Here is a 22,051-nt window from a genome sequence, read left to right as displayed (position 1 = left end):
GAGAGCATTGCAACAATCCAAACGGGAAGTGACAAGAGCATGAGTGACCGTGCATAAGGCATCCCGGTCAAGGAAGGGGCGCAACTGGCGAACCAAGCGTACTTGGTGAAAGGCCCTCCTGGAGACGGCCACCAAATGATCGTCAAACGACAGCCGCCCATCCAAGAGGACACCCAAGTTGCGCACCCTTTCCATTGGGGCCAATAACTCGCCCCCAACAGTCAGCTGCGGCTGCAGCTGGCTGTACAGGGGTGCGGGCATCCACAGCCACTCCGTCTTGGATGGATTGAGCCTGAGTCTGTTTCTCCCCATCCAGACCCGTATGGCTTCCAGGCACCGGGACAGCACTTCAACAGCTTCGTTGGGGTGGTCCGGGGTGGAGAAGTACAGCTGCGTGTCATCAGCGTACAGATGGTAACTCACCCCGAAACCACTAATGACCTCACCCAGCGGCTTCATGTAGATGTTGAACAGAAGGGGCGAGTGAATCGACCCCTGAGGCACCCCACAAGTAAGGCGCCTCGCGGTCGATCTCTGCCCCCCTGTCAACACCGTCTGCGACCGGTCGGAGAGATAGGAGGAGAACCACCGATAAACGGTGCCTCCCACTCCCAAACTCTCCAACCAGTGCAGCAAGATACCATGGCCGATGGTATCAAAAGCCACTGAGAGATCTAATAGGACCAGGGCAGAGGAACAACCCCTATCCCTGGCCCTCCAGAGGTCATCCACCAACGTGACCAAAGCTGTCTCCGTACTATGACCGGGCCGGAAGCCGGACTGGAACGGGTCTAGATAGACAGCTTCATCCAGGTACTGGGGAAGCTGCCATGCAACCACACTCTCTACAACCTTCGCCACAAAGCGAAGGTTGGAGACTGGACGATAATTCCCTAAAATAGCTGGATCCAGGGAAGGCTTCTTGAGGAGGGGTCTCACCACCGCTTCTTTCAAGGCGGCGAGGAAAACCCCTTCCACCAATGAAGCATTTATAATTCCCCGGAGCCAGCCTCGTGTCACTTCCTGTGTAGCCAGTACTAACCAGGAGGGACACGGGTCCAGTAAACATGTAGTTGCATGTAACCTCCCCAGCAACCTGTCCACGTCCTCGAGAGCCACAGAATCAAACTCATCCCAAACAACCTCAACAAGACGCGTCTCCGTCATCCCACTCGGATCATCGCAATTTTGGTCCAAACTATCCCGAAGCTGAACGATTTTATCGTATTGATAACCGTTAAACTCCTCAGCACGTCCCTGTAAGGGGTCATCCCGTCCCTCCTGATGGAGGAGGGAACGGGTCACCCGAAACAAGGCAGCCGGGCGGTTATCTGCCGATGCAATGAGGGTGGAAACGTAAGAACGTTTCGCCTCCCTCATTGCCACTAAGTAGGTCTTAGTAAAAGATCTCACTAGTGTCCAATCAGCCTCGGAACGGCTAGACCTCCAGGTGCTCTCTAGGCGTCTTCTCCGGCGTTTCATCTCCCTCAGCTCCTCAGAAAACCAAGGAGCCAATTGAGATCTACGCCCGGTCAGAGGCCGCAAAGGCACGACACGGTCCAAAGCCCCAGCCGCGGCCCGTTCCCAGGCCGCAACTAGTTCTTCAGTCGTGCCGTGGGCAAGATCCTCAGGAAACGGCCCAAGCTCCATCCGGAACCTATCAGGGTCCAACAGGCGCCTGGGACGGAACAATCGCATTGGCTCCGTCTCCCTGCAGTGGTGAGCGGCGGTCCAAAAGTCCAGGCGAAGGAGAAAATGATCTAACCATGACACCGGTTCCGTCACTAAATCTCCTAATTCCAGATCATTAATCCACTGTCCAGAGATAAAAATCAGATCTAGTGTGCCTCCCCCCGTGTGTGTAGGGCCATCAGTTACTTGAATCAGGTCCATGGCCGTCATGGAAGCCTGGAACTCCTGAGCCACCGTTGATGACAAGCCGGCCAATGGCAAGTTGAAATCCCCCATGACCAAAAGTCTGCTACCCCGGCAAGCACCTCCAGTAGCTCAGGTAGGGCTGTAGTCACGCAGCAAGGAGCCAAGTTGAGATATAATATAAAGTACTAAAACTGAAGGAGCAATGAGCAGTTATAAGAGCAATAAATTCTAAAAGAAGAAGAATAGCATGGGGTACCTCAATTTATCTCCCATCTTTTAAAGTCTAGCAGGGAACAATATTTGGATGTTTGAGTTAAAAGACTTCAAAGTAAAGGATTATAGAAGTGCCAATGTTACAATTTGAAAATACTCCTGTTTTTAAGCATTGTGAAGTTAAATAATATTACTAGAAATGAGTATAGAATATTCTCCTGACATAATCTGTCTAGTGAATATTTCTATGAACTCACTGTTTAAATATTAATGACCATAGCTAAAAAAATGAGAAGCTTGTCTAGAGTAACATTAGGAAAAAATCTCGAATGGAAGAAGAGAAGGAAAACCCAGATGTATTCATGACATGCTTAAATTAATCATTGTTTATGGAATTAACCCAGTTTTATGGGTATGCACAAAACTAGAATCACTGATTTGGTTCATGTAACTTGCTAGATAAAATGCAATTGGCTAGTTTGTGGTTATTGTTTGAACAACTAAAGGCAGCTTCAACTGTTTTTCTGTGGTGGGGCCGACCTACCAGGGCAATAGCTTGAAGTAGCTCTATACTAGTCTCCCTTTATTTCTTTGTCAGTAAAACATAAATTTAACATAAAGGCAGATTGAAATATAATACGTTACAGTAGGTATAATTAAAACATGGCAAGTTATGCTAAAGTCATTCCTAGCTTCACTACATACAGTAACTGTATGAATTTTATAATTGATAAAAGATACACAATTATCTCCTGTCTCTAATGATGTCTTGAACTGGTAAATACTCAAAAGATCCATGACCAGCAATACATTAGGCTGATGTCAGTATTCTGGAGCCTCTAATTTTTAGCGTATAAAGGAAAAAAGACAACCTTTACATGCTGGAAGCCTGCAGTAGTTGCCACATGTTTGGAAGTAGGTGGTCACTTCAGCATGTACAAAGAAGACATCTATCTCTACAGAAGAATTACTCCAAGAACAAAACCAACCTGTCTCCCAGTACTTTTAATTTTGCCACAGTTGCTCAATAATTGCTGGCTTCCTGCAGTGTTGAGGTAGATCACTGTTAGGAAGATGAGAGAGTTGTGGGGGGGAGGGGACTTTTTCATCCCAGCAATCTCACAGAAGATAACTAGTTTCCCATTACTGTTTGCAGCAAGTCCTAATATTTTATATACATTGAAAGTGACAATAAAGTTATTCTAAGTCTAATTCACTTCCCTCTATACAGAGAAAAATAAAGGGGAGGTAATATTAAGCAGAAGGTTAATGCTTTCTCTTGATAGTATTGCTTTAATTTTTGAAGTAATAACTCTTAAAAATTATTTTTCCTCCTCTCAGAAATCCAATTATAACAGTATAAAAAAAGTTATATTTAATATCTAGTGCTGGTGTAAGTTTAAGGTTTGTATCAAGATCATTTTTGTTATAGTGTAAATTTGCTGTGTTTGGGCCATTTGAAGCTTTTCATTAAAGATCATTTATCTTAAACAGAATTAGGCCCTTACATACCATCCTTAATGAAAATATTAAAACAAAGATAGAAAAGAAGAAATGTTTTAATTGTCAAGTTTCTTTTTCTTCCATTTGATCAGGTCTGATTCTTAGAGACTGCCTGGGCAAGTTCCTGTGGTTTTCTTGGCAAGGTTTCAGAAGTGATTTGCCATTGCCTGCTTTCTGAGAGCAAGTGACTGGCCCAAGGTCACTCAGTTGGCTTCATGCCCAAGGCAGAACTAGAATTTAGAGTCTCCTGGTTTCTAGCTTGATGTCTTAATCCCTAAATTAAATTGGCTCTCCATGTGGGGTGGAGTATGTGTGGTACAATTATCTAAATTATTAATCTAATTGTTTTTTCATACAACAGGACAGCCCTGCTTTTGGTGAAGATGTCTGGATACTGCTAAGATGGCAGCATTTCTTTAAACGAGCTATTCAAGCTGTTTTCTTTCAAATGTCGCATCATTCTTATAAATGGTTAGTTTAGTCATATTCCTTATGGATGCATGAAAAATAATTATACTGGCTTGTAATTTTATATTTCACATCATAAACTGTAATGTAGCACTTCCAAGCTTATTAGGACAATAAATGGATCCTTGGGTAGTAATCCAACAGTTATATAATATAGGGGGTCCTAACATCTATTTAGGGGACGCGGTGGCTCAGGGACTAGGACGTTGAGCTTGTCAATCGAAAGGTCGGCAGCTCAGCGGTTCGAATCCCTAGTCTTGCCGTGTAACCGGGTGAGTTCCCGTTACTTGTCCCAGCTTCTGCCAACCTAGCAGTTTCGAAAGCACGTAAAAATGCAAGTAGAAAAAATAGGGACCACCTTTGGTGGGAAGGTAACAGCGTTCCGTGCGCCTTTGGCGTTGAGTCATGCCGGCCACATGACCACGGACAGTGCTGGCTCTTCGGCTTTGAAATGGAGATGAGCATCGCCCCCTAGAGTCGGCAATGACTAGCACATATGTGCAAGGGGAACCTTTACCTTTAACATCTATTCCTATCCTGAAATACAAGAACAAGGATAAAAAGATGCTTTGAATTAGGCATAGGTGCACATACTGTAACTGTCTCCTTATGAAGCAGTGTCATGTTGGGGGATGGGGGTTTCCTTGTTGTGCAACATTCATTCTGAAAAATACATGACAAGATCGTGCTGATATGTCAAGATACTTTGAGACAGACATGAGCAGGCTTTCTGGTGCTTCATATCCACCAGCACATGCACATTATGTGCACATCCCTGGTTGGAAAGGATTGGTATCTACTATAAACTCATTCATCTCTATCTCAATAACGCAAGTCTAAATAATTTAACGGTTTGCTGGATCCACTTTTATAAAGTCAGGACAATAATGTGGGAAGGGAGCAGATATGGGGCCAAGAAAGGTCTAGTGTTTTGACATGGATGATCTAGCTCTCTTGCTTTGTTGCATTTGTCAAGGTAAAAAGCACAACTCCTGAACCCATTCAAAAACTTCACATTCACCAAATATCTGGTAGAGCTGTAGGCTTTTGAATAGCTGTATGCAGCTTTCTTTGCTGGAAGGAATGGGATAGAAAGATAGCAGAAGACAGTGCTCAGGGTCTCAAAGAGAGAGGGAATGCTCACCAGTTTGGAATGGCTAAGGAGTACCAAACTGTTCCATCTAATTTTACACATTTTGAAAGGATCTGGGCTGCTTTTAGCTTAAGAGGACAAACATGGGTAGAGCAGCAAAGGATGACCTAAGGCTGCCTCATACATGTGCTGAAAAATGAAGGCAACATCATGTGGAAGTCAGAGGTGGCCAAGATACATATATGGCAGGATTATGGGCAATACAGAGAGCTTTTCCAGATGAACAACTGCTAGCTTTGCATAAAGCATGGGTGTCCGACCTTTTGGCCACCATGAAAAACAAGAATTGTTTTGGGCTGAATATAAAATGTATAATAATGTGATAATATATGGGTTATATGTGTGTTATATATAGGTATATTATTATATGTGATAAAAAATGCGAACCAGTTTGATCTGATGATTAAGGCTAGAAACAAGAGACCATGAATGGTACTGCTTTAGCCATGAAAGCCAGCTGGTGACTTTGGGCCAGTCACTCATTCTCAGCCCAACTCAGCACAGGATTGCTGTTGTGGGGAAAATGAGAGGAGGAAGATGTTGGATATGTTCAGTTATTGAGTTATTTGTAAAAATAATGAACTCAGGCACAAATAAATAAATAATGTTATGATATTGTGGGCCTTACTGCTATCCAGCGTTGCATGAGACTCATGGGCCACTGATTGGACACTCCTTGCTTAAATATAAATATGTAACATAGTTTTCTTCCTTAACAGATTTTTTCAGCAGAAAGAAACATGGAATATAACTAAAGCTCATGAACAGAAAAAAAGGTCTAGATCTGTAGAATTCTGTAAAGTTTCAGTTAAAAGCCTCTAAAGAATGTAAAACAATATTTAAGTTACTTTTGGCTCCAAGTTTCTATTGGCTACTCAAAAAGTAAAGCAAAGTGCATTTTCATTTATTTACATACAAGGGAGGGTGAGCACTCTGATGATCTACTAATTCTTCATTTGTAAGTATTGTATTCTATGAAGAGCGACCTTGGGGCCAACTGGGCAATTGTAGATAGCTCAGCATGGTGGCAGCCAGAGCAGATGTATTGCTGACAAAAACATATTCAACAAAATTGCCCAAGCATCACTGCATTCCATTGTGGAGTAAATTCCAATAATCAGCTATTCAACCTAGGAGCAGCATAATTAACCCTTTTATGGCTCCACAGACATGAGTTCTAGACACATCTTCAATAGACTAACCCAGCTTGTACAATTGGGACCCACACACCTACACCTCTAAAAGTACTCAGGGACGGATAATAGTAAGGTGAAAACTTCCAGAGATCCTTGTCTATGGAGATTCTCAGTCATCCGGGTCTGTGATCATATCCAGGGGGAGTCCGCGGACTTTATGGGCATTACGGAGACCTGGTTGGGCACAGAAGGGGGTGTACCCCTGGTTGAACTGTGCCCTCCAGGTTTCCGAGCATTCCATTAACCGAGGGCCCAGGGTAGGGGTGGAGGGGTGGCGGTTGTGATGAGGGAAAGTCTGGAGCCGAGAGAGTCCACTGTGCCTCAGATAGCTGGTTGTGAATCCCTCCTTGTGAAGTGGGGCCATAGGAATCAGATGGGCTTGTTGATCGCGTACCTGGCTCCTTGCTACGTGACTACAGCCCTGCCTGAGCTACTGGAGGTGCTTGCTGGGGTGGCAGTTGAGATTCCCAGACTTCTGGTCATGGGGGATTTCAACTTGCCATCGGCCGGCTTGTCATCAACGGTGGTCCAGGAGTTCCAGGCTTCCATGACGGACTTGGACCTGATTCAAGTAATTGATGGCCCTACACACATAGGGGGATCCACACTGGACTTGATTTATATCTCTGGACAGTGGTCTAATGATCTGATATTACGAGAGTTAGTGACGGTTCCTGTGTCATGGACAGATCATTTTCTCCTCCGCCTAGACTTTCAGACCGCCGCTCACCACCACAGGGAGACGGAACCAATGCGTTGGTTCCGTCCCAGGCGCCTGATGGACCCCGCGAGGTTCCTGACGGAGCTTGGGCCGTTTCCTGAAGATCTTGCCCACGGCACGACCGAAGAACTAGTTGCGGCCTAGGAACAGGCCGCGGCTGGGGCTTTGGACCGTGTTGTGCCTTTGCGGCCTCTGACCCGGTACAGATTTCAATTGGCTCCTTGGTTTTCCGAGGAGCTGAGAGAGATGAAACGCCGGAGAAGACGCCTAGAGAGTACCTGGAGGTCCAGCCGTTCCGAGGCTGATCGGACACTAGTTAGGTCTTTTTCGAAGACCTACCTAGTGGCACTGAGGGATGCGAAACGTTTTTACGTTTCCACCCTCATTGCGTCGGCAGATAACCGCCCGGCCGCCCTGTTTCGGGTGACCCGCTCTCTCCTACATCAGGAGGAGCGGGATGACCCCTTGCAGGGACGTGCCGAGGAGTTTAGTGGTTATCTATACAATAAAATCGCTCAGCTTCGAGATAGTTTGGACCAAAATTGCGATGATCCAGATGGGATGACGGAGGCGCGTCTTGTTGATGTTGTTTGGGATGAGTTTGATTCTGTGGCTCCCGAGGACGTGGACAGGTTGCTGGGGAGATTACATGCCACTACATGTTTACTGGACCCATGTCCCTTCTGGCTGGTGCTGGTCACTCAGGAGGTGACACGAGGCTGGCTCCAGGAAATTATAAATGCTTCATTGTTGGAGGGGGTTTTCCCCACCGCCTTGAAAGAGGCGGTGGGGGGACCCCTCCTCAAGAAGCCTTCTCTGGACCCAGCAGTTTTGGGTAATTATCGTCCAGTCTCCAACCTTCGCTTTCTGGCGAAGGTTGTAGAGAGTGTGGTGGCATGGCAGCTTCCCCGGTACCTGGATGAAGCTGTCTATCTGGACCCGTTCCAGTCCGGCTTCCGGTCCGGATATAGCACTGAGACAGCTTTGGTCGCGTTGGTGGATGACCTCTGGAGGGCCAGGGATAGGGGTTGTTCCTCGGCCCTGGTCCTGTTAGATCTCTCAGCGGCTTTCGATACCATCGACCATGGTATCCTGCTGCACCGGTTGGAGAGTTTGGGAGTGGGAGGCACCGTTTATCGGTGGTTCTCCTCCTATCTCTCTGACCGGTCGCAGACGGTGTTGACAGGAGGGCAGAGATCAACTGCGAGGCCCCTCACTTGTGGGGTGCCTCAGGGGTCGATTCTCTCGCCTCTCCTGTTCAACATCTATATGAAGCCGTTGGGCGAGGTCATCAGTGGCTTTGGGGTGAGTTACCAGCTGTACGCTGATGACACTCAGCTGTACTTTTCCACCCCAGGCCACCCCAACGAAGCTGTTGAAGTGCTGTCCCGGTGCCTGGAAGCCATACGGGTCTGGATGGGGAGAAACAGACTCAGGCTCAATCCATCCAAGACGGAGTGGCTGTGGATGCCGGCACCCCAGTACAGTCAGCTGCAACCGCGGCTGACTGTTGGGGGCGAGTCATTGGCCCCATCAGAAAGGGTGCGCAACTTGGGCGTTCTCCTGGATGGACGGCTGTCATTTGAAGATCATTTGGCGGCCGTCTCCAGGAGAGCTTTTTACCAGGTTCGCCTGGTTCGCCAGTTGCGCCCCTTTCTTGACCGGGATGCCTTATGCACGGTCACTCACGCTTTAGTCACTTCCCGTCTGGATTATTGTAATGCTCTCTACATGGGGCTACCCCTGAAGTGCACTCGGAGGCTTCAGTTAGTCCAGAAGCAGCTGCGCGGGTGATTGAGGGAGCTACACTTTGCTCCCGGGTAACACCGCTCCTGCGCAGTCTGCACTGGCTACCTGTGGTCTTTCGGGTGCGCTTCAAGGTGTTGGCTACCACCTTTAAAGCGCTCCATGGCTTAGGGCCTGGGTACTTACGGGACCGCCTGCTGTTACCCTGCTGTTACCCTTTGCCTCCCACCGACCCGTACGCTCACACAGAGAAGGTCTTCTCAGGGTGCCGTCCGCCAAGCAATGTCGGCTGGCGGCCCCCAGGGGAAGGGCCTTCTCTGTAGGAGCACCTACCCTCTGGAACGAACTTCCCCCTGGTTTGCGTCAACTACCTGACCTTCGGACCTTTCGCCGTGAACTGAAAACGTATTTGTTCATCCAAGCGGGACTGGCTTAATTCTTAATTTTTAACTTTTAATTTTGAAATTTTGAAATCTGAATTTTAATAATTTTAAATTGGGGTACTGTGTTTTATTGGGGTCAATTGGACAGTTTTACATTTAAATTTTTAAATTTTTCGGCCGTTATATAATATGTTATTTTAATTTGTTTTAATATTGTAGATTGTATATTTTAATTTGGCTGTACACCACCCTGAGTCCTTCGGGAGAAGGGCGGTATAAAAGTCTAAATAATAAATAAATAAATAAATAATAAATGGTTGTCCCAAAGGTGCTTTTTCAAGCGGCAACTGGACTTTCTGGTTTTTCTTCGAAGACGTTTCACTTCTCATCCAAGAAGCTTCTTCAGCTCTGATTGGATGGTGGGGAATGGAAGGATTTATATTCCTTGCAGACAGCTGGAGGTTTAGCGATTCAGTCAGAGATGAAGCAGCTTCTTGGATGAGAAGCCAAACGTCTTCAAAGAAAAATCAGAAAGTCCAGTTGCCTCTTGAAAAAGCATCTTTGGGACTTCCAGAGATTCACCTGCTTCCCAGTTTGTTTCTCACAAGAATTTGTTTTACTGGATCTTAGCCTCAAAAATCCGTAGGAGCTGCGATCTGGACGTCCACTACCTTTTGCAATAGAGTCTCTATGGGATACAGGAAGCTCCCAGCCTTCATTACACCGCCCTGAGACCTTCGGGAGAAGGGCGGTATAGAAATCTAATAAATTATTATTATTATTATTATTATTATTATTATTATTATTATTATTATTATTATTATTATTATTATTATTATTATTATTATTATTATTATTATTTTATCCTGGTTCTCTGGGGCTGTCCATGCCACCGCGCACCTTCCCTCTACCCTATTAGTTTGCCGGGTTTTTTTTCCTTTCTCCTCCCCGGTATCTCGCCGCTGCCCCTTCAAGGGTAGCGCTGCGCTCCGATCATCCGGAGGGGACGCTCTCTTAGTTTGCAGCAACCAGACACGCAAGGCGGTCCGAACAGGAGCCAAAGCACTCCTGGTCAAAAGTCCACTTCAACGGCGTCGCCCGAGCGCCTCAAGGCAGTTCCGCCTTTGAGGTGCACGAGAGCCGCTCGTTTTCGAACGCTCACCGTCCCCCGCCCCGCCCTCTCGCTAACGGCCTCTCGGGTGACACTGCAGAAGTTGGCTCCAAAGCTCAGGAGTTGCCCCGTCCGCCTCCTCCGAACTCCCACTCCGCTCTCCCAGCTTGTTCCTGAGCACGGACTTCAAACAGCTCCCCGGCTGCCTCCCCTCGCGCAGGAAGGAGCCTATCGGCACGAGCAGCTGCCTCAGCCAATACCTGTTCTGAGCGGGAGCCCAAGCCCCGCCTCTCGAGCTGCACTAACCACTGGCTGCCCGGGGACGGGACTTCCGCTTGGAGGCGAAAGAGGCGGAGAGGGCAGGTTTTGTGTTTGAGGGAGTGGGAAAGAGACGAGCAAGGCGAGCGAGGGAGCGAGTGGCTGCGGGCGGTGGGCTCCGTGGCCTGGTGGCCTCTCCGGCGGCTCAGGAGCGACGGGTCGCGTCCACCTGACGAGCTCCGCGAAAGGGGCCGGCAGCTGGGCACAGCCACCCGTACCGGGCTGCCGGCTCCAGGGGCTGTGACCTAGGCAGCCGAAGGGACGCGGTCCTCGGCCGGCTGCCAGGCGTGGGGCGAGGGGGTCGGGAGGCCGTGAAGAGGCGAGAAGAGGGACCCTCCCTGCTTTCGCCGCCTCTCGGAGGGGTTGCTTGCGAGGCTGGGGTGCCCATCGGGTCGGGGCAGGCGGAGCGCGTCCGCGGGCTGAAGCGGGAAAGCGATTCCTCGGGGAGGCGAGGGAAGCCGCCACCCCGAAGGACCGCTTCCGGGGGCCCCGGGCGGGATGGCGGCGTGAGGGGCTCTTCGGGGCCCCTGAGAAAGCCGCCCGGTGGAGGCGGCGAGCGAAGCCAGCGTTGCTTTGACGGCTACCCTTCAGATGTTTCCTTAAAAACCCGCCGAGTCCAGGGTGGGATAGGCCGGGCGGAGAGGGAAGGGCGGAGGTTGGCGAGCGCAAAGGCTGGCGAAGTTTGTCTTTCGCCGACCGAGGCCGGCGGGAGGCTGCGATGAATGGTTTCAGCACAGAGGAAGATAGCCGGGATGGTCCTCCTACCACCCCTTTTTACGGACAAAGTTGTTGCCTTATCGACGACGGGGATCGTTGTGTCCGCCCGGCTGGCAATGCCTCCTTCAGCAAGAGGATACAAAAGAGCATCTCTCAGAAAAAGCTGAAACTGGATATTGACAAAAGTGTAAGTGGCAACCGCAGAAGCTTTACCATTGCATGCTGCTTTCTCTTGTGCACCGAACCTGTCTCTTCTGTTGTTATAATAGTGCTGCTGTACTGCATGGCTCTAAAATTTTAGAACAGCATTTTTTTTTTACTGAATTCTGCTGGGCTGCTGTGAATTCCCACCGTCAGCAAAGCAATATTTTCCTATGCTGGGAAAACGTGATAGGAACAAACTGAATGATGCAGCATTAAAATGAAAGTATGTTGGTTTATGATCGTAGTAAAGAAGCCAGTGTATATACAATGTGCCTGAAATGGCACCACCATTAAAATCCTATTATATTTTTAGAGAATGGTGTTGTTTTTTTACAGAGTGAAATAATTGGCTTACATATAAACATAATAGCAATAGTATCAAAGTTAATCTCTTTTTCATTCAGGACTGAAGTGACAAAAATAGCACAAAGCCGCAGCAGGTGGCAGCATCTAGCTGGTTTGAATAAAGCTAAGCAGGACTGGGAATGATAAATATTTGGATGGGAGACTACCTGGAAATTCTAGGGTTGCGTGATTGTAAAAAGACTTGGTGGGGAAAAGGAAATAGAAGCTTCATATTGTTGGGAAAAAAGTACATGGATTGCTGCTGTTGTTGAACTGTACTTAAAGTATGATTGGGAAAAGCAAGTTCGTAGTAAATAGCTAAAATAAGAAAAGCTGTACCCAATTCTGTTTTTTGATAGGAGAATGCTGATATCATTATCTATAAAAATTTATTAGATGTATTTTAGAGACCAGTTATTTATGACTTGTAATTTAAGAATAGAAAAAATGTTTGCTTTGTAATCAATAGCCATATAGTAAAGTATCTGATATCTCATATTACAGGTGCTAATATTAATAAAGAACTTAATATACATATTTGTAAATTAACCAATAAAATGTCCAGCTAAAGAGTTCAGAATGTTGTTTTATTTATTAGATGTGTATGCTGCTTTTCATTTTCAGGGTAATGCACACATGTGCTTCTGTGTCTAAGGGTAGACTAAAACCAAAGTCCCTTTTGACATCTTAATTGCTGTACTATTGTTAGTAGTCTTGAAATAATTCACTTAAAAAACTGTCAAATCTCCAGCAGTGAACTGCGGTCAAATTGAAAGCAGCAAGCATGTTTCTTGGCTGGCATCAAACAAATTAACGTGCTGCCAACCAATTGTGACTGTGCCATCTGTCACATTGGCATTTTTAACTTATAGGTGGTAGTAATGATTGTTTGTATTCATCCAGATTATATATTAGGATTTGTCTATAAAGCATAATCCAAATTCAACTTGTCTTCATTGAGAAATTAAAGGAGGAATGGAAGGAATTTTTCTAGATCTCTTTTAATGTACTTTACTTAAACAACTTGCAATGAGATTACTTCCAGACAGTTTCCCCTTCACACCACATAAAAAATCCATAACGTATCAGTGGATGTCTAGTAAGACTGTTTATGTTACCTATTAGGTTAGTCTATAATTAATGCCTTTAACCAGAATCAAATATAATGAGAAGAATAAACTTTAACGATTTCATTTCTTTCAGCACAATTACTGCCAAAAAAAATATGAAAGCAATAGTAGAAAAGGTTAACTGTGGGCTAGTTTTCTGAAGAGGCATATATCCAAAATAGTCCTGGTTAATTGTCTACTAAATGAGTTATTTTAATTAAGCTAGTACTCACTCCATTAGATACATTTCATTAGTATACTAACTGTAAAGCTCCGGAAATAGGTTTTATGACTAGAAGTTTCTGCTGCATCATTCAATCCATTTCATGCATACAACAACTACCATCTTATAATTCTGCAATATTCTGCCAAGTTCGTAAATATATATTATTAAAACTCTAGTGTCTGTGATTGGTTGAAACAGTCAAAATGCTTGTACCAAGATACTTCAAATGAGCTAACTTTAGAATGCATTCAGGATCCATGATTCCTGTGGAATTGAAATTTGGCAAATTTTATAAAGCATTTTTTGACATATTACAACATGTCATAAAGCATATACTGTAGTCAGCGCCTAATGTTTGACTGCACTATATAGCTCAACATGGGTTACTTTCAAGGCAGATATATCTCTTGAATGTCTCTCTGAATTTTAAAGAATTGTTCAACTATATAAGAAGCTCTGCCATTGTAGAACACATCAAGGAATGTGGTAAGGTAGTATCTGTGAAATGATGTGCCAAGGGGTCACAGGTTGTCTACTAAATGTGTATTATGTGTTGTGTGTGTGTAAGAGAAAAAGATAGCATAAATCGGGAGCAATCAAATTACCTTATCAATGGACAGTGATCCCTGGGGAGTGTTGGCTTATTTATTAACTTATACCCCAACTTAATCCAGCAGCTCTTGACACAATTTATAGGAAGTGTCCAAGCCTAGAGCTAATAATAACTAGAATTTGTCACAGTTCGGTATAGCAGTATAGCAATATTGTCATCCCCAACTTTTTCATGCCTCCCTAAATTTCTTTCATAATAGTTCCTCATTAGGTTTCTTTGGGGGTGGGGTGGGGGCTTGTTAACTCTATTAAATTCTAACACACTTGATTTTTTGTTTTATTTTTTTGAAAAATTGATTTTAAGGGATTTCATGATTATTAGCAGCTTGTCGACAGCAAGCAGAGATTAAAAGAAAATGAAAAAATGTATTTTGTGATGTCACAGTGTACTTTCCTTCTCTTTCTTACTTGTAAGAATATCATTACATAAGGGCAAAAAAAATATTTTTGTTTATTTATTCTTATCCTGCCTTCATTATTTTTCCAAATAACTCAAGGCGGTAAACATTTCTAACACATCGTCCTCCTCCTATTTTCCTCACAATGACTCTGATGTTAGTTGGGCTGAGAAAATGTGACTGGCTAAAGTCATTCAACTGGCTTTCATGGTACTTCCATTTTCATGTCAAGATATATTATTTGTGCACACAGACCTACAAGACACCCATGAACCCCACAAGAAGGACTTTAATTTGACATTAAAAACTAAATTCAGTTGTTCAATGTTCAGTTTTATATTGTAGCCCACAATTTTAATTTTAAACATATTAACTTACTACTCCAGTAAGTCCGGTTTTTAAAACAGCCTCTTTACTATCAGACTTGAAGAAAGCAGATGAGCAAAAAGAGGGTTTGTGGAAGACTTAATTTGGGCTGGTGTTCTAGTGAAATGAAGTCATCTGCCACACAATGAATCAAAACTGAAAAAAGAAATTTGTCTGTCTGTCATTCCTTTTTGATGTGTAATGGCTCTTAAATGAACAGATAAAAACTATTCTCCAAAAAGAGCTCAAATTGTTGGCACTGAAAGTTCTCAGATTTTTATTTTTATCGTTCTTTTTACTGTTGTAAACATTGTGCTATTTATATTTTTCTTGTTTAATTTTAGGTAAGACACTTATATATATGTGATTTCCACAAGAACTTCATTCAAAGTGTCCGAAATAAAAGAAAAAGGAAAACCAGTGATGATGGGGGAGACTCTCCAGAGCATGAAATAGATGTTCCAGAGGTGAATTACGTAATAAAATTTAGATTTACTGTTCAGATTATATTTATATTTTTGTAAATTTAATTACACTTCCTAAAAGTAGCATAAGATTTGTTTTTCACGATTGTACTCTAATTATTAGTGCTCAGAACTTTCTGATTTCATACAATTTTAAACTTATAAATCACATTGGGGCAGTATATGAACTGCGGTGGCCCAGTGGTTAGAGTGCAGTACTGCAGGCTACTTCTCCTGACTGCCAGCTGCCTGCAGTTTGGCAGTTCAAATCCCACCAGGCTAAAGGTTGACTCAGCCTTCCATCCTTCCGAAGTTGGATAAATGAGGACCCAGAATGTTTACTCTGTAAACCGCTTAGAGAGGACTGGAAAGCACTGTGAAGTGATATATGTCTAAGTGCTATTGCTATTGCTATATCTTTTTTCCATATCACAAACCTGTGAATAATGTAAATCATGAATTCAGAAGGGCTCACAGTTTTTGGTCACAATTCAGGCCTGACTTAAGACACCTAGAAAATGAAGCAACTTGGATACAGCAGATTAAAACTGTCTTGATACTGTCTCTGAATTGCTTTAACTTTCCACTGGTTATCAGATCAAGAACAGCCACAGCAGCTTTCTGCTAATTTCTATCTTCCCTTATAAAGGAACTCTATGTTATCATGTCGGTGATCATTACTATATCTTGAATAAACATGTAGAATTTGAGCAAGTCCTTACTTTTATTTGTTCTGAATCTCTCACTACTCAGCATCTCTCTTTCTACATTGTGTACCTCTAGCAAGTCCTCTTTGTTTGCTTTTTTAATGTTACAAATCAGTTAATCTGATTGTTCTTTTCTCCCAATTTTCAGTTCTACAATCTTTTGAGGTATTAACATATTGTACAAATACCTGCTTTCATTCTCTAAGTTTGTAGCATTCAAAATTCTGAAGAAAAACTTAACAAAAACACTTATATGATGCTGAAAACATGTTATATGTTATATACATGTAATCATCTACACATTTCCTAATAAAAAATAAGTGTTTAAGAATTTCATGGAAACAGGGTTTGCCATATTTTGCTTTTGCTGTATAGTTTTTTAGGAATGCAGTGCTTTTGAAGAAAAGGTGTTTTGAAGCACATTACATCACTAAAGTTGTCCCTGCAATTTCTTAAAACACCTGCATTGTCCTCCTGGGGTCACATAGCTATCCTATCCCTGGAAAAAGTTTAACATGTGCAACTTTATATACATTGTAAAGAAGCTTTTTGCTATTAAAATATAATGCATTGTAGAGGTTTAACTTTTCAGTTGTCAAACTAAATATATATATTCATTGTGCCACTTTTTTTAGGTTGACTTGTTTCAGCTTCAAGTAAACACTTTGCGCCGTTACAAAAGACATTACAAATTACAAACCAGACCTGGTCTCAATAAAGCTCAGTTGGCAGAAGTAAGTCATTGAAAACTTTATGATTTCCACATGTATTTTCCTTCTGCTAGGAAAATATTTTTATTTTTAAAAAAATCTTTGGGTTTTTTTTCAGACTGTCAGTCGTCACTTCAGGAACATCCCAGTGAATGAAAAAGAAACTCTTGCTTACTTTATCTACATGGTAAAAAGCAACAAGAGCAGATTGGATCAGAAAACAGAAAGCAGTAAACTGGAATGAAAGTTAGGTAGACTATGGACTCAGACAAATGTAATATTAAAAAAAGCATCAGGTGCATTATAAATACTTTTTTAAAAAATTAAGGTTTTTTTGTAAATTAAAATATACATAAGAAAACGAAGCAAAGTTTGATCCCCATATTACAATACTTAATTTCAGAATATGTATGAAAATCTCTTTAGTTTCAAAGCATGGTCTTTAACCTGAAAGAAAGACCAAAAGAAACTCAAGATGCCCAAAGCAATGACTGTTTAAGAAATTGCCTTATGTTGCAGATTGTAACATAAACCATGCATGAGTTTGACATTCTTGAATAGAATCATTATACTCACATAGTATTTAAAGGCACAGACCAGGTAAAACTTCTAAATTCTGGTTTAAACCACATAAAATTACCTGTTTTGAGAATAACTATCTTAGATTTTCATGGGTGCTAAACATTTCTAATCCTAGTGCTTTTGCATATATGATCAGTTTTTATATTGAAACATAGAAATTGGCCAGCATAACCCATTTATTAATATTTATTAGAATGTCATGACTACACAAATTCTAATGTGTTAAATATTTCAATATTTCTGTTTTTCAAACAAACTATTGAATACAGAGCTGTTGCCACAGATCCATGCTATTTCCTGATTTTTTAAAGGCTGGATATATATATATATACATTGGATATATTAGTTGGACGGACACACACACACACACACATTGAAGCTAAAAATAATTTCAAGTTGCTATGAGATCTTTTTAAGTAATTGGAATCTCAGTCTAGTGATGAGTGATGAGACTACAAAGCAAACACTTTACAGTAATAATAAAGTTGGCAGTGGCTTCAGTTTATCTTCATTTTGGTAGTGAGAACAAATGCCATGTTGAGCCATTTATTTGTTCTAGGTATCATGTTTTAAAATGCAAAGTAACTATAAGGTTCTCGCTGTCTGTGCCTACAGTCCAGAACCTGATAATCAGTGTGCACGCACAAAGCTTGTTCTTCATTTATTTATGTGGGGAAGGTGACTTTATAGTCTAAATGGTTCTTCCTATAAATCCTAATCTGCTTGGAGTTTAACATCTTTTTGGCCTCTTACTCCAATATTTTGCAATGCCGAAAGGCATAAATACGTTTTAAAATGTCCAGTAGATTACCTTATATAGTAAACGTTCTGGATAAGTTTGACATTATTCAGCAGTTGTCTAAAGTAAGGCATAGAATTACACTACATTAGCAGTTTTCACGTTATATTTAGTATTAAAATTAAGGACCTCTTAGTTCTTTCCTGCTGTCCTAAAAAAGATTTTAAAAACTGTTTTAAAATGTTTAAAAGCATTTTTTTAAAAAGTCCAAATAAAGATCAAATGTGTTCTATAGGATGCTAAGAGACAAAGTTTTGGTAGTTTTTTCCCCCCAAAATTTAATGATGTGAAAACCTAAAATGCACATCTCAGCAAATGCAAAAGTTCATTTATATAGCCATGTTTTATTTTTGTTGCAAATAGATCACCAATTTATGTTACTCCAATTAACTGCATGCCACTTTAAAAGTTGATATTTTCATCTACTTCAGTTTCATCATACAATATGTCCTTTTAATGCACATTTTAGATTTAAAAACACATAGATATATAAGGAAAACAACTAAAATATTTCAGAGTGCTGCTTTACATCTTAAAGTTCACTAAGTCCCACTGCTTCCTTCATTGAAAGGCTAAAGCAGAAATCAAATATGCTAAATGGTTTTTAAAACTGAATATGTAACAATTTTTTAAAAATATTTGTAACTTCAATATTCATATTAGAAATACAATGACCATGATATAATTTCTCAATAGAGATTGGCATCCTATGATCACCTTCTAAATCAAAAAGGTAAACCTTTTAGTTTTATATTGTTAGGACTTGTAATGCAAATAACAAAGTTTCCTCAACTAAATTTCTATAAAAATAGCAACAACTAGCTGTTACCCAAGCAATCTGTTTCATTAATTGCTTTGGAGATCATATTAAGTAAAATATTTTCCTAAATCACATAAAAAGGTTTGCTGTCATACTTTATAAAAACAAAAGATTTTATGAGGAAATGGAGGACTTTCATGTAAGTTGTGAAGAATAACTGATGTTAGAATCCTTGAGATGTGTCTTTTAGATATATCTTTATTTGCCTTACTCTCAGCTAGACCAAGTATTGTATAAATGTCTTGGCACAAGGAAAGGGCCGTTAGTTTTTCATAACATTTAGTGTTAGAGGCTAATTTTAACAACATATAATTGTGTGTGTGTATATTCAGAGAGTTGCCTGTGATTCTTGAACATCTAGTATTGCATCACCAAAAACACCATCATGCAGTTCAAAATAATGGCAAATTATGCTGCATGCCATTTAAGGAAACTTTCAAATTCCTAGTGGTTTTAATAAAACCTTGATCATCATTTTGAGCTTCAGAGGATTTGAATCCTAAAACAGTATCTAACTGTAATTGTATATGTGAAAAAAGAGTCAGATTGGCATGTTTATTCATAGAAACTGGTGGGTGGTATTTTATTGATTCTTGTTAAATACCAATTTTACATTAGATTTAAGCTATTAAATAATAAATCTTGGCCTGGGACTGACTTCCCACATTGTCTAGTAGTTGTAGATAATATTGCTGACTATAGCAGTACTGAATAAAGCTCACTCAAAACCAAAGGCCTTCAAACCCACTGAAAGCTAGGAGAAGATTTATACTTGTTAAATGGGCTTTGCATCAGAGCCGAAGAATTTAATATGGCACATCTTTTAGAATGAGGTTAACTTCATCAAAGATGGTTGTCCTCTGTGCATTAGTTGTAGTTGTAATGATAGTAGTAACAGCACAAGAAATTTTGTTCATCCCTTGAATGAAGGAAAGAGCAAAGGGAAGGGGAAGTGCAATGACAATTAATACTAGAACAACATTTTTATGAATTCCTGGTGCAAGGTGCAGTTGGAGTGTTTTGGAGGATGTCTCAGTCTGGTGATTTAGCTTCCAAGTGTGGTTCTGTAATATAAATGTTACATATCAGATTCCTACATTAAATTTAATGTTTTCTCTTGCAACTAATGCCATAAATTATGGCTGAAAAGAAGAGGCCTCAGTGTTCTTACAGAATGCTGTAAATTTGCCACTTGCCAATAAAAATTTCCTGCGAGGGTCAGGAAAACATCTTAAAGCCAAAGTAGTCCAGGGCAAGAGTATTTTTCATACTTTGATAAAAGAATAAAAGAGCAAGTTGTCGTCAAGAAAGAAAGCAGCTGGTGACTTGTTTGAGAGACATTTATGAAGCAGTATTCAAATTTTATAATATGTAAATTAGCCAAATACAATATTGAGGGTAGGGAGGGAGAGACTGGGAATTTAGCACTTTATCTTGTGTTGATAAATCCTAATGTAAATAAAATGGAAACTCTTGATATTATTAAAGCATTTTGATAAATATGTTGTTCTAAGGGAAAGTGTTGTGAACAGCACACTACTATCACTTCACCCTGTGCATTAAGATGAGGGATAGATAGCTGCTCACAAAAGAAGCCTTTCAGTGCTACCAGATTTAAAGGGTGCTATGAAAGCATAATATATCTATGTTCCTTCATTTGTGCTACCTAACATGCTCTACGTGCATGATTTTTTTCTCTTTCAAATTTGTAATGATGCAGGGTAATCCTTTTACATAATTTATCCAATTTCGTTGATTCATCACTTAATGAGGTGTTAAATTTTTAAACCTTTGATAAGGGAAAGGGGCTCATGCCTTAAACTCACAATTTTCAGTTAAGTAGGAGTTATTAAACGTTTAGCAATAGGTTTTTTTTCTGCAGTTGATTTTTTTTGTACATTTTTCAAGTAGAGGCTTATGTAGAAATCACCATTTATTACATTGCTTTCATTCTCTCTGCTTTGTCCTGTTGAATATTAAAAAAAATTAAACAACACATTGGCAAATATGTTTTATTCCCCTTTGACTTACAACAGCACAAACTTACCATGAAAAAATGAACTTTCTTTATTCCTCATTCATTCTTGTGGATCTTCATGGCTAGTCTTGATCCTTAAGGCAAATGTTTTGGGTGAACCTTGATTTTAATTGTAAACTATAACAGTGTATCCTGAAGCAATCTGGTAAATTTATAGTGCAACTGTAGAGTTCTTTTCTCCGAGATGTATAGCTTGCATCCTTCCTTCCACTGTGTATAATAGTTAAATCTTTTACTGTTGGGAGAAACTATAAATGCCTGAATTTCTAATAAATGATGAGTTCAACAATCAGTTGCATTACTTTCTATTGATTTTGAATAATTGTACGAGACAAAACTAAGAACTCTAGAGCCAGAGTCATTAGATAAATTACACATGCTCTTATCATGATTAATATGAACTTTAGTTAATCATGTCTGCATCATCCATGTGATAGAACAAATTTCAAACTGCTTATTTCAAACTGCTTATTATTTCAAACTGCTTATTTCAGAGCTTTGATATTTTGAATGAATTATTAAATTACTGCACTATTCCTTTGTTAGTGGGTAGAAAAGAACCCAGTAATTTGACAATATAAAGGGAGGCAATGGTAGTCTGCCTCATTGACAGACTGTTACTGGGTTGACACTCTTCTCTCCCATTGTTGAAGTATTAGTCCCTAGTTTATTGAGCCTGATACTAATAGTAGAATTCCAAAGCACTGTTGTGATTTGAACTTTGGAGTATGTTAGAGATCTAAATTGTATTGCAATCAGCAATAGAGCTCTGTAAAAAATATATAGCACATAATAGCACAAACATATTTCATCTTTTGTATATAATATAAAAATATATACAATATCTTTGCTGAATCTGGGTCTTTACATAACTATATCAACCAAAGATAAGTTCAATATTTACTTTAAAAAAAATTAATCCTTTTTTCCCCCTTTCCTTTCAATCATAAAAATTTTTTTAGAGACTGCCTGGACAAGTCCCTGCTATTTTCTCAGCGAAGTTTTTCAGAAACAGTTTGCCATTGCCTGTTTCCCAGGGCTGAGAGTGATTAGCCTAGCCACAGTTGGCTTTGTGCCCAAGAGAGAATGAAGAGAGAGTATTCTGGTTTCTAACCCGATGCCTTAACCATTACACTAAAGCTATATTCTCTTTAATATTATAATAGTAGTGAAAATAGATGAGATAGTGTATAATAAAATAGATAAAACTTATCTCACTTTTATACCAGAACAATAGCTTAATTATTACCTATAGAAGTTACAA

General features: G+C 41.1%; 1 protein-coding gene across 1 annotated transcript; it reads left to right on the top strand.

Moving 5' to 3' along the window:
- Positions 1-10,718: 10,718 nt before the first annotated feature.
- On the top strand, positions 10,719-21,076 carry SAP30L (SAP30 like). The gene is made up of 4 exons (XM_058170876.1): positions 10,719-11,594; positions 15,012-15,134; positions 16,474-16,572; positions 16,667-21,076. Exons 1-4 carry the CDS (start codon positions 11,409-11,411, stop codon positions 16,790-16,792), a joined length of 534 nt encoding a protein of 177 aa, XP_058026859.1. The 5' UTR covers positions 10,719-11,408; the 3' UTR covers positions 16,793-21,076.
- Positions 21,077-22,051: the final 975 nt, after the last annotated feature.

Source organism: Ahaetulla prasina, chromosome 2 (genome assembly GCF_028640845.1).
Source record: "Ahaetulla prasina isolate Xishuangbanna chromosome 2, ASM2864084v1, whole genome shotgun sequence".
NCBI classification, from domain to species: Eukaryota; Metazoa; Chordata; class Lepidosauria; order Squamata; family Colubridae; genus Ahaetulla; species Ahaetulla prasina.
Note: the sequence above shows the minus strand (reverse complement) of the source record. Positions and strands in the feature narration are given on the sequence as shown.